We start from the raw sequence: 12,997 nt of genomic DNA, 5'->3' as shown, positions 1-12,997 counted from the left end.
AAACTGCTTCTTCAATCCTAAAATCTTGAGGGTTTGTTTTGGTGTTTCTTTTTTTTTTTTTAAATCATGGCTACTAAAATCTTGCCTTTTTTTTTTTAATCACAGCTAGAAATATTTCTTATGTTTCTTTCTAAACAGCACTGTTTATTATCCTTTTTGCAAAATAACTTAATTATCTAGACAATTGAAGACAATAACTGCATCTCCATTATGAAATCTGAACTTGTTAGACAGTGGAGAAAGCCTACCTGTGCTGTAAAACATTATATACCATCTGCCACATCTGCAACATATGCCTGCATGTCACCAGAGCCTCTTCAGGTCCTTTATGTATCCATTCCAGTTTTACTTTGGTGAAAAGTAAGCTGCAAGATGAAAAAGAGTAACTTCTGTTTTATTGGCATCTCATAAACGTGGAGAATCAGTATCACTCTAGTGAGATCCTGGCAGCCAGCATTTTTACTTGCTTTGTATGTGCAGCAATAAAAGAAAACACCGTAGCACAAGGCATTTCATTTAGCTCAACTTTGATTCCCCACAAGGAGATGAGAGGATTAACAATATTCCTCAGCTGCAGTCAAATTTGCGTCACAAAGCTGGCAGGACAGTGTTAAAAGCAATGCATTGCAAAGCTAACAAGGTGAAACATACAGTGAATCTCATTTTATTTTGGACAGCATTAAAAACAGAATAAAAAGGAATTGCCATAATACATATGCCAGACTGTTTTCTTAGCCTGGCATCTTCCTATAGCACTGGCTTATATAATAAATTTCAGACAAAAAACCCAACACACTTAATATACACAGACAATTATGTAATGCCTCGCAGGAAGGAAACGCTTTTTCTTAACCCCAGCTGGCGACCATCTCATGCCCTTAGGCAAGACAGCTGATAGCCCTTGTACATTCTTGTTCTAGGTAGTGTAACTGCTGCTACTATTCTTATACCTAGAGAATACGTACTTGCTCAGACCCCTGGCATTCAGCAGAATTAGGTCAAGCAGAGGTCAGACGACAGATTCGGCAATGACACAACCTACCACTTGCTGCTAGCATGGCTTTTAACACCATCCTTCACAACACCCATTCTCTATTTTTTTAATTGTCAAGATGATTGAATTTATTTCTTATTTACTAATGTAAATGTACTTCTCTGCTTTAAATGTTTTCATAAAGTCCAAGATCTACACATTTTGAATTAGCTCGATATGGCTAGCAATTAATCCACTGGATGCACATATATGTACATACATGCATACAACATTAACAGCTGAATGTCAAAAATCTTAAAACCCATTTTGTGAATGTGACCTGCAGGCTCCTGGGGAATCCAAACAACTTCAGAAAGAGACAACAGCAACTGCATAGATGATGTTAGAGAAGACTTTGCAGCTGAGTAAGAGATCCTTCACTTGCCAATAGTTAGAAATCTGCAGCCAAGACTCTGTGGTGCATATCTACAGTAATGTGCTAAAATGGCAGTCCCATTCTGCACTAACAAACATTAGTTTTGGGTTTTTTTGGGGGGGTGGAAGTCACCAAAATGTAGCCCAACTGTATCAACTGGTATAGGGAAGTCTGCTCATGGCTGCTGCTACAGTTTGACCTCACAGGACAGGCATTCAACTAGATTCCCCAGGTACAAACTTAGGCTAGGAAAAGAAGATCAAGATTCATAATCAAGGGAATTTGTCTTTGTCCTTTACTATTTCATATCCCTACTTTATATTTATCTTTGATTTTCTTGTTACTGATCTGAGCAAAACAAATGGTAATAGAAACATCCCCTGCTCTTGAAGATGCTGACCCTGTAACTGAAAGGGAGTGCTCTCATGAGTCAGGTAGATTTTTGGGCTAGATCCATGGACTGATCAAGAATTTTGCTGGGACAAAGAATATGACAGTGGACGCACTCTAAAGAAAATAAAAATGAGACTGAATTCGAAGGAGTGGTTAACAACGGAAACTGGCCAGTGATGGATGCTGCTCTGTATCCCTTAGTTAACTGGGCTCCTAAGAACAAAGCTTGTTTTAATACAACAGAATATAGACTCAATCCACTTAGGAGCAAGGAATATATATTGCACTAGAAAGATGGGAGGTTATACCCTGGAGTGTAACGGTATTATAAAAGATAGCTTAATGAACGTGAAGCTCCTGAACAACAACGCAGTCAAGAGGTCAAGCAATCCTTAGCATCCATATACAGAAGCACAATCAAGCAGGAGCTGGAAGACGTGGTTATTCCTGTTCACAGCATCAGCAAGACACTTACTACAATCCTGTTTCTAGTTCTTGCTCTAACTCCAGAAGAAGACTAAAAATGGGACGAGGTTCAGAAAAACGTTATGCAAGTGATCTGAGGGCTAGAAAAATGTATTTCATCAGAGGCTTAAGAAGCTCAGTTTATTTGGTTTAACCGAGAAGCAGCAAAGAAATTATTTTGCCCCAGCCTGCGAGCACCTACATGGAGAAGTATCTAATTGCGAGTCTTTGATCTAAAAGAAAAGGTATCAGAAAATCCAAGGATTTGTTGGAAGCTGAAACTAGTCGAATGGAGATTTATAAGTAAATGCAGACACATAACTATCAAAGCAAATAATCTCTTCAGCAACTATCTTGTGTGCACAGTAAATTCTGTAGTCTTTAAAGCCTTTTCAGCAAGACAGGATAACATCTGGAAAGCAACGCTAATGCACAAATAGAAGCTATGGGTTTGATACACAGGTTCGTGAGCGAGCTTCTTTGGACTGCGCTGTGCAGAGGGGTGAGACTGCATCATCGCCTTCCTTCTGGCAATTAATCTATTAAAAGTATTCTACTAGTCCAAGAAACTACCATGTTGAACAATCCATGCTATTTTAAGCATACAGAATATTTTTTAAACCACTACAAACTTTCAAAATGGAAGACCTTCTAAAGCACTGTATGAGCCTCCTTGCAGCAGAAGAGTGGTGGGTAAGGAGTCTAAGGCCTAGAGAAGAAAATAGTTGTATTACATCCCTGAATAACTCCACGCTTTTGAACGCTGTAAGGTACCACTCTTAATGCTAATGAAATAGAAGAATATAGGAATGAAGAATCTGTTGAAGAATTGAAGAATCTGTACTCAAACGACTATACAGGAGGGATATATTAAGGGTTCCTCCTCCCTTTCACACTAGTAGGGATATAGATGTCTTAGTTATCTGCAGGCAGTTAAAATCATTACATAGTAAACATTGCAGTTAAATATTAAAAAGACAAATACATTAAGGAATCAAATCATACTAACAACAGCAGAAATGCAATTAAATATGATAATTAAAAGGTGGAAATAAAATAGTAAAAAACAAATAAAAAAGATAAAATCAGTACATTAGGTTGTATGTGCTATATGCTGTTTGTATTTCTCAGCTTCTAATAAGTTTTGTAACAGCAAAAACAGATAAATAAAAACATAATACAAATAAAATAAAAAAGATAAAATCAGTACATTAGGTTGTATGTGCTATATGCTGTTTGTATTTCTTCTAATAAGTTAAGTTTTGTAACAGCAAAAAAACATAAATAAAAACATAGGGAAAACACTGAAGTAGGTGACAGTATCACTTATCTCGAGCTTATCATTTTATTACTGACAGTACTCTTGCTACAAATAAATCTAATGGCTATTGTGTCATATCAGTGTCTGCACACAACTCGCATAAATAAAAATTACATATGCACAGATCTCACCTTATTATATTTTCTTAATACCATTTTACTGTACTTTTGTATGATGCTTGTAATGTTAAGCAGAGCAGACTCTTAAAGAGATTCAGCATACAAAAATAGCCCCAAGATTGTCAATACAGTCATTGGTAATTCTGTTAGCCTCTGAAAATGAAAACAGAGTGATTTGGGCTAAAGCAAACATACAAATTGCTAGTACATAAGCATAGGAAGAGAGCGCAAAAAATCCACAAATGATTCCTGTAATGTGTATAATTTCAGGGACACTAACAATGGAAAATAACCAGTGCTTACTCTTGGTCCTGGACTCTAAGCTCCCTCTAAGAACAGGCTTTCTTTTATCATACTATGTGGATAGTATGCAAAGGCTTCTATTCCCTGACGTAACGTCAGGTTACTGCCACAAGCGAACATACATATCTATCACAGTAACATTAACTGTATACAGATTTTAATTTGGTGGAGTTGACTTCGCTGCGATACGAAGCTCTGAAAAGTCAAAATTAGGTTTCCCAAGTACCAAAATTTCAGTAGTATAAATGACAAATATCAGTATAATATGCCATGCATTGACAAAAAATTAGGGACTGGAATACTGGAAGGCCTATGAAAATTTTCAGCAGAAAGCAAGCTACTTTGGTTGATTTCAGGAGGTGTTCAACATCTGTCTTCATAAATACTGATTTCAGCTGCTGATACTCACCATGTCTCAAGGCCTGGCCAAATACACCTACCTAGCCCTCCTGAAAGTCTTCTAATCCTACACGACAAAATGTTCAGCCTTTAAGTTCTTTAATACTACCCATGAAGAAGAGGCAATTCTTTCCTATAATTGACAATCTAATTACTGAGGTTTAATAGTTAATACTTATTATCAGAAGGCTTCACATGTGCATGTGGTATACTATAAATGCTTATAAGCACATCTGTGGTAGAAGTTTTAAGTTGCTATGTTTAGTAATAACCTATTGACTACTTTATGGATGCTATAGGACTATATAAAGATTTATTAATCAGTTAATTATTGGGACTTTTTAAAGCTGCTTTAAAATGGAGTTTTTAGTATCAAATGTAGCCCTTTAACTACACATTTATACAGCATCACAATGGCATCTCTGTGCTCTATCATCTGACAAGCAATAAATAATGCTAGTACTATAACAAACAGTAACACATTCCACTGATTTCAGGGTTGAGAGACTAAATCAGGAATAATGAGTATTACGTAGTCATTTATCTATATGTTTTGCCATTCACTGGCTGCTTAGAACCCCTCCAGTTTTTCAGAGCTTGTCAGCAGCTGCTCAAAGATCTACATGTCTTCAAGCTTTACCTGATCAGGGCCATCGTTCCCCAGTCTTTCATTATTGACCCAGATTTGCCTACCTACACACACAGCTGCTGGGTTATTTTGGATTTTGAATACAAAAGGAAACAAAACAAAACACCAAAACCAGCAGCAATATGTCACAATTCACAGAGATAATTATGTACGTTAGCATGAGGATACTGAACTTTGGCAACTAATATTTGTACTTTGTTTCTTTCTTTCATTAAATGACAGGATGCATGCGCCTGTTTGTGTGTTTACAGACATTTGCCTGGAGACGGAAACCAGAATCCTAGTCGCAGCTCCGAGGACAGCAAATGCACTTTATCCACTGACTGACTGATGGGGTGTTGGAGCAGCATGCAAGTACCACTGGACAGCGGAGTCCAGCTCACCCTCCTACCTCTTTGAAGCCCAGATAAATATTCCACATCAGCTCCAATGAAAAGCAGGGGAATGCCATGAGCTGGATGGGTAGACAACCCGAGGATGCTCTCTGAGGAACTAGGAGGCATGGATTCAAACCCCCAACACTTTGATCACTGAACTCTTGAATTAGTTTCTTCCCCTTTAAGGTAACAGATGCAAAAGGAGGATTCAGGTGGATACAGGATATAGACTGATCTAACAGAGCTGGAAAGAGGATGGAGGAGATAAGAAGAATGATCAAAGTTTTGGAACGCTTTTAATATATAGAGTAAACAGACTTCTCAGCCTGGAAAAGAGGCTGAGAGAAGAGATGACAGATTTATAAAATCATGAATAGCATGAAGAAGATCAGGAAATCAAAGCAATCTGTGTTGTTTCAAATGAAAGAAGTAAGGAATATCCAATAAAGCAATCAAGCAGTGGATTTAAAATGAGCAAATGAAGTGCTTTTTCATACAACACAAAAGTAAAGTGCAAAACCCATTGCTACAGGATGTTCTGGAGCAGACACATAAATAGGTTCAAAAAGGAATTAGATAAATTCACGGATGACAGGCCCATTAGGGGCACTAAACACAACCTAATGCAACCGCTGGCTCCAAAAGCCTCTGAACCACTCAGCTGACAGAAGCGGGGATGACATATGAGGGGTAGGATCATCCTACTGCCACATTTCTACATGCTTTTCTCTGTGCACTCACCTGCTGAAGACAGACAAGCCCTTAGTTTGATCAAGAATGGCCATTCTTACATTTTGATACAGCAGAAATATGATTGCGGCCCATGTTCTTTTTGCAACCCAGATTGTCTGGTCTTGTTTTATCTGCCCGTTATGAGAGGATGGTGTATCTGGAACTAGTATCTTCACAGCAAATTAGCTGCTCAGTTTATCAGTTGCTGAGTTTAGCTTCCGTGGTGAGTCACCTGTACAAGCCAATTAGTTCACGTATACTCTTTCACCATAACCATTATGCTTTCATTAACCTTCCTAGAGCACCTGCTAAAGCCCTAGTCACGTTATCAATAGGAAAAGTTGGCAAAATTGGAAAGCAGCTTTTAATCTCCTGCATTTTTGTTGAAAAAATCAACATCAAAGTTGCTGTCTTCTCAAATAACTCAGTGCTTCTTGCAGTCTCCTGACATTTAAGGGCACATTCTCTCGTTAAATTAATGCCAGCAGCGCTGACTGCAACCTCCGTTTATAACTTCATGCTGAGCCATGTTATCTATCACTTTCCCTACAAAAATAAATTGATCATATACTTTTACAGACATACAGTCCTTTTTTTTTTATGACTCCCTGCCCATTTACCCCCCAATATGAACAAAAAATAAAAACAAGCAGCCTGGTAGCATGTCCAAAGAACTGCTGACTTCATCTTCCCAGCCCATGAAAACTAGCAGACTCAGAGCTGACATCTCCTTTAGAAGAATGTCCTGCTCAGAGCCCCAGTCTTGCATGACAACAGCAATTCAGCTAATGTTGCTCCATGAACTACGACTGCAACAGCACAACACAGGGTGAGAACAGCTTTCCGAGAGGTAGATTCTAGGCTATTTAAAAGTTTACATGATGAAGACAATTTGCTAGGCTTAGCCTCATCACACAAAACACCTAGAAGGCTCCTGCACATGGAGTAGGAGGGAAACAGAAGAAGAAGTGATCAGAAAAGCTAATATTGCAGCCCAACCTGTCAAGAGACTGCACAGCAAAAACAAATGAGCGGCCACTGGCAGGGCTCAGCTCTGGGTGTTTTTTCTTGAACTGCCTCCTCCTGTAAGCTGCGGCATGCACCTGATGGCAGAAGGGCCATCCTGCCAGTCAGGTGAAGGTCCCGCCAATGGACTACGCTGCATATCTCTGCGTGGACCCAAACGTTACTTCCCAAGACAAGCACGTCTGCAGCCAGTCCAGCAACCTCATGCATCTATTTCAGCATTCAGTTCCATCAGATTCACTTGTGATGCAATGGGCAAACATGAGTCAATATTGATGTGGCCCATCCAGAAATGGGCTTATGCCACTTACATTGGAAGGAGGTCTTGTAACAAACCCACTTTATCCACTAAACCCAGGCAGGTTGTCACTTGAAGGAAAAACAACAAGTAATAGTCTGCTGAAAGAAAAAGCATGCTGATTTGCTGGAAAAAGAAAATAAAAAAAAAAGCACTGAAAGTCTTCCTTGCCTTCACCTTTCTTCAGAATCAAACCATATCTAGTCATACCCAAGAAACGAAGGCACAAAAAACAAAAGGGTGGTCAGAATTATTGTCTGCTTTCCTTTTAATTAGATCATTCATTTCGAATCCCAGACTTGTGGCATTTTGCTTTTTGGTAAGAATGTAGGAATCAAGCTAATTGTCAGTAGAGCTGATAAAACCCCTTCTCTCACCCTCCGTTATATAGGATCCTTTGGGTGATACACCCAAAAAGAGTTTTTATCTTCTCACCCTGATGAGGAACTGGCAACAAAATCATTTTGTGCCATCACAAATCATACGCATTTCAGTCCATATCTCACCTGAATAAAGACAAAAATAGTTTTCACAATTTTAAGTTTTACAGCAGAATCTGGAAAAAAAGTTTCCGGTTTTGCTATGCAGAGTGTTTACATCAACTTCTTATACATAATTTCCCTCTGTAAGGACAGTGCTTTAGCCTTTTCCTTGCCACACTTCAGAAGATGTTAAACTGAAGTTTAGTTTGCCAGTGTCCCCCCCACGTTGTTTTGTGAATTGTTTTTTCTCTGACAGGCTCCAACTACACAGAGTACTCCCCACTGCACTGGACATTGCACGAGCACATTTGAACACCAGGGCCAGGTCTCAAGCATCCAAGGCTAGGAGCTTAGAGGTCTGCCTCCTATTTAATTTCAATCATGAATTCAGTAGGAGTTCAATGCATAGCTTCTCCAGCAGATCCGAGCCCTGGCACTTAAATTCAGGTGACTCTGTGGTGCAGTATCTCATTTGTGGGTAGAAGCGGACACCTACATGGCAATGTGCAATCTCAGGAGCGTACTGGAAATGGTGGTCCACTGTCTTTCGCCCATGGTGGCAGTGTGGCTGATATCCTATAGCTTGGGCTGAGGACATGGGAGAGCCATGCTCCATTTCTTGCTCTCTCATGGCCTCTTGGCCGGTCTTGGGCAAGTCACTTCAGCTCCCTGTGCTTCAATTCTTCTAACTGCAGAGCAGATAACACAAATGACCTTTGCAAAGCATTCAGAAAACCAGATTCTTCATCATTGCCTTCCCCATATCCTTTACATTTAATCTGTTAATACCGGTGCTCTCAACTTCGGAGTTATTTGTGGACAGGAAGGAAAGCAGGTTGAGTTTCTCTGTAACTGACATTACTTTTAAAACATTTTCTCATCTGTTGGGCCTGATTCTTCAGAATTTCATCAGATGTGCCCCCAGGTAAATCCAGCCAGCCCTGATTAAATGGGAATTCATTCGGAAAGGCAGAGCTGAGAACTATCATGCTGTCACAACCACTGGAATAACTCTTGATTTACAGAAGGGGAAAAGGAAACCAGGCCTAGGGTCTCTAATTGCTGAGCTGAGATCCTGCCTGACAAGAAAAGAGCATTAACAGGACAAAGCTGAAGTACTTAATATGCTGCCAATACTTCCTATCCCCAAAGACTGCAGAACTGCATGCTTCACTTATACTTCTAAACTGTTGTGTTTTTCAGAAAAGCTTCTAGGACATCCAGTTTAGGCAGCTTTTAGAGGAAAGGATACCAGGACTTTGGCTAATAAAGTAACGTTCAACATCAACCTCCAAGTCACCTCAATCTGCAACCAAAACCACACCTTCTGTCTGGAAAGATATGTCAGAGTCCTGATTCACATTTAAAATAGAGTGAAATACCTTCTAATTAACCCAGTGTCAAGGTAATAAAAAGTGATAGCATACTCATATTATGGTTGTATAAATTATGCAACAAAATACAGTAAAGCAGACCCCGCCCCACAGGATTAATAAAACGTTTCTACCCAGCTTGACACATTTATGAAATCTTGCGTGTTACTGATACTTGGAGCCAACAGTCTGAAACTGCATCACACCCCACTGTATTAGTAAATTAGAACCACAGCAAATTTGGCTTTGGTATAAAAACAATAGGCTTAGTGTAAAATAAGCTTTTCTTTTTTGAAATGCATTACACAATACTGTTAAACAGACCTCACTCTTTCTATCATTTTATTTTGGGGCAATATAATTTATGCCACTTTGGCACTACTCCAGCAAAGCACTTATAAAAGGTCTTAATCTTTAGGCATATGAGTAGACCTGCTGAAGTCAACAAGAAGTCAATTAGTCCTCTACTTAAAACTAAGCGTGTGCTTAAGAACCTTGGTAGATCCAGCTCTTTATGAGGAGAAGGATTATGAGAGTCTCTTCTAACTGCTTAACTTTGCAGAGGACACCGCGTAAATGTGAGTAACACATGAAGGGCCAGAGTCTGCCAATATTTAGTGCTATCTGCGTGTCTCAGCAGAGGTGAAAAAGGCGGAAATCCATCTGCCAAACACCACTGAATTTCACTACAGGATACTGGCTCTGGGGCACATGTGGGCATGTGCCTTAGGCATGTCTTAGCCTATGTTCTGGCTAAGACAACCCACCATGTAGTTATGACAGTTCAGAGGCAGTGCTTTTTATAAGATGAGCTTGTTCAGTGAGATATGGAGGAGCAAGTTTCTATGCCATCCTGAAAAAAGATGGGGAAAGACATGCTTAAAAGGTGAAAGAAGTGACAGAAGTGAACACAGACAAAAGCTCCTTCATTTCAGAAAAAACCCCACATAATCTAGAAAACAACTGTGTTGCGATAAGTAGACAGAAAACTGCTAGCTTCACCAAAGAAAATCCTAGAGAAAGAAATGGATATTTTGCTACCAGCAGGAATCATATTTGTCTAAGTCTGCAAAGCAAAACCATGATGTAATTGCAGTCTATGTTAGCACCAGTGCCAGCTGAACACAGTTAGCGCAGTAACAGCAGCAGGAAGACACAGGAGCATGACCTTTAACGCAGAGCTAGCAATCAGCGTACAGACCCGGGTCTGTACTTCAACAGCTAGATGTGCTAAAGATCGTGCTGCTGCAGTTTCACTCAATCCTTCACTGGCACGATTAAGTTGACCTAACAAAACCTGCGCTTACCATTTGGCTCGATACAGCACACTGACTTATAAAAATTAGACAGACAAAATTGTATTCATGGTAGTGCTGGGTTGCTTTTTCACCACAGAGAAGTGTTTTTGGAGATGCACTAAACTTCCTTATAGAGTTCCTTTATAGGTCCTTCATCCTGTACAAAGCTAATTGCAGGGTCAGGACTTGTAGCCCTTAATCCCTGTCAGGTTTGAGACCACGCAGACTGGCTTTGGCAACGATGGCACTTTTTGTCATGTTGTGACCCTCCCACACAGTACGGGCTTCCCACAGATCTCAGGCCAGCTGGCTGAACTAATACCGTGATAGCTCTCCTTAGCCATTACTCTGAGGCAAAATCAAACTCAGGATATAACAGTGAACAGCTCTGTATGTTGCCAGTCATATTGAAAGGGGTCACCATGATTTAAATACACACTGGAAGCACAGCCCAACTGACCGTATTTTTTAATAAATCCAGCTTCTTCAATATATGTAGAGACATTCTTCTCTGAGTTAAAGTATGTGTGCAGCCACTTAAGCATTTCAGTTTAACCTAAACATTCTTTGTTTTCTTGGCACAATTATAATTCCACATAAAACAATTCTTTAGATTTTCTCCCTAAAAATTTCCCAACTATACACATCAACCCAAGGATCCTGCCTACTTACAGAACCCAGTTCCACAGCTTGCATCCTTGACTACTACTTCAGCGCAAGGTTTTCCTAGCAGAGAGCTGTGCCCAGTTCAGCTGAACACTAATATAGTTCAGGATCTTGCAGGCTGTATTTTAAAGGTGAAGCTCCATTTCTTAGCCTTGCTGGAAATGGCAGCTTCACTGTTGCACGTATGACTCCAACAGGTGCACCTTACACTGTACAAATAAGCTGAGTCACTGCTCACGAGTAACAAAGAAAAATCAGCAGTCTCTCAACCTGTCAGAAATACCTAACAAATTTCAATTAGAACTGCCAACAAAAACTAAAAGACTCAAGAGAAAGGTGAGAAATATATGCACGGTTAAAAAAACAAAAATAAAAAGAGAATCCATAGCAGATTGAGCCTAAAATCAGATTAATGGATTATTTTTCTGCAATATCTATTACACCCCAATGTGACAGATCTTCCAGATGCGCTGAGTAAAGATGACACAGTATTATAGATCCCAAGCACTGCATATGTGATTAAAGAAAATCCGTTGGGAAAACATGCATAGTTATTACATTTTAAACATTAAAAAATAGCAATATTTGGCCTTCTTTCAATAATAGCCTGAAAACACATCTCAGTGTAAAACTGCAAATACAATTTAAATGCTGGATAGAATAAAACAGGCTTGACTGTTGAAAAACAGTCTCATTCATACAGTACAGGGCAGGTGATAGGATTAGTGGTTTTGGATTTACTTTTGGGTTCTTCACCCACAGATTACTGGAAGGTGGGTTTTTTTTTTTTTGAGAAACAGTCCAGCACTTAGCAACCACTGACCTTTACATATTTTTAACGCCACAGTGCTTTATAAAACTGAACTCTGTTCCAAAATTTAGAGCTAACAGCTGCAACGAAAAAGGTAAAAGGAACTAAACATTCAGGGCCAGACAGTCAGCTGAAGGGAATCATCTCTGTTCAACTGAAATTAATGCATTTTCGCCTTTTTAAACTAGCTGGGGATCTGGCACTCAAGTTTCAAGTCAGAAAAGCTCAGGCAGGCTGTCTTCAACTCCCTAAAAATGAGCATGTATCAGATAAACACAGAAATGAAGTGCAGGGTCAGTGCAGTTTGACTGTACCAGCTGACTTCCTACTTTATTCCTTTAAGTAAACCATTCATTTGCAGAATTCTGGCCTGCAAATTAAAAAAAAAAAAAAGTTTCTTGAAACATTCCCAGTGCCTCACAAAAAAACCAAAACAACAACCGTTCAGTTCTTCCATAAGGATCCTGCAACTGAAGAAAAGAAACGAACAGAAGCGATGACGAATAGCAAGCCCCGGACTTTCACAGGGAAAAGCTTTATACTTTCCCTTCTCCTTTGTGGAGAGAAACCCCGTGTGGAAGCGCCTGGCTCTGTGGGGCTGCTGGCGCCAACTGGCAGAGCAGCCCTGCAGCAGAGCTGCAAGGTGCCTGAGGTGAAACTCTGCATCTCTACATCTCAGCCAAGGAGGGGACAGAAAGAGGCTGGACTGAACTCCTTCACACCCACTCCTGCTGACAGGACACGATGAAATCCCCGTGTTTATTCTGTTTCACATATCCTGTTAATTCAGTACAGAGCTCTCTGCAGAATAAGAGACCAGAGCACACTAGGATAAATCAGAAGTGTGTATTTATAATCTCTGCCTTCTGTAAGATA

At 39.8% G+C, this 12,997-nt stretch overlaps 1 protein-coding gene across 1 annotated transcript in view; it reads right to left on the bottom strand.

The window, feature by feature from the left end:
- The window catches only part of TTC7A (tetratricopeptide repeat domain 7A), a 186,007-nt gene that overhangs the window by 59,679 nt on the left and 113,331 nt on the right, over positions 1-12,997 (bottom strand). The window contains exon 17 of the mRNA XM_019473938.1: positions 249-365. Coding sequence (XP_019329483.1) covers positions 249-365 — 117 coding nt within the window. The remainder of the gene's footprint in view (positions 1-248; positions 366-12,997) is intronic.

The sequence above is a fragment of the Aptenodytes forsteri genome, unplaced genomic scaffold (genome assembly GCF_000699145.1).
Source record: "Aptenodytes forsteri isolate BGI_AS27 unplaced genomic scaffold, ASM69914v1 Scaffold584, whole genome shotgun sequence".
Classification (NCBI taxonomy): Eukaryota; Metazoa; Chordata; class Aves; order Sphenisciformes; family Spheniscidae; genus Aptenodytes; species Aptenodytes forsteri.
This window is presented reverse-complemented; position numbering and strand designations above follow the sequence as displayed.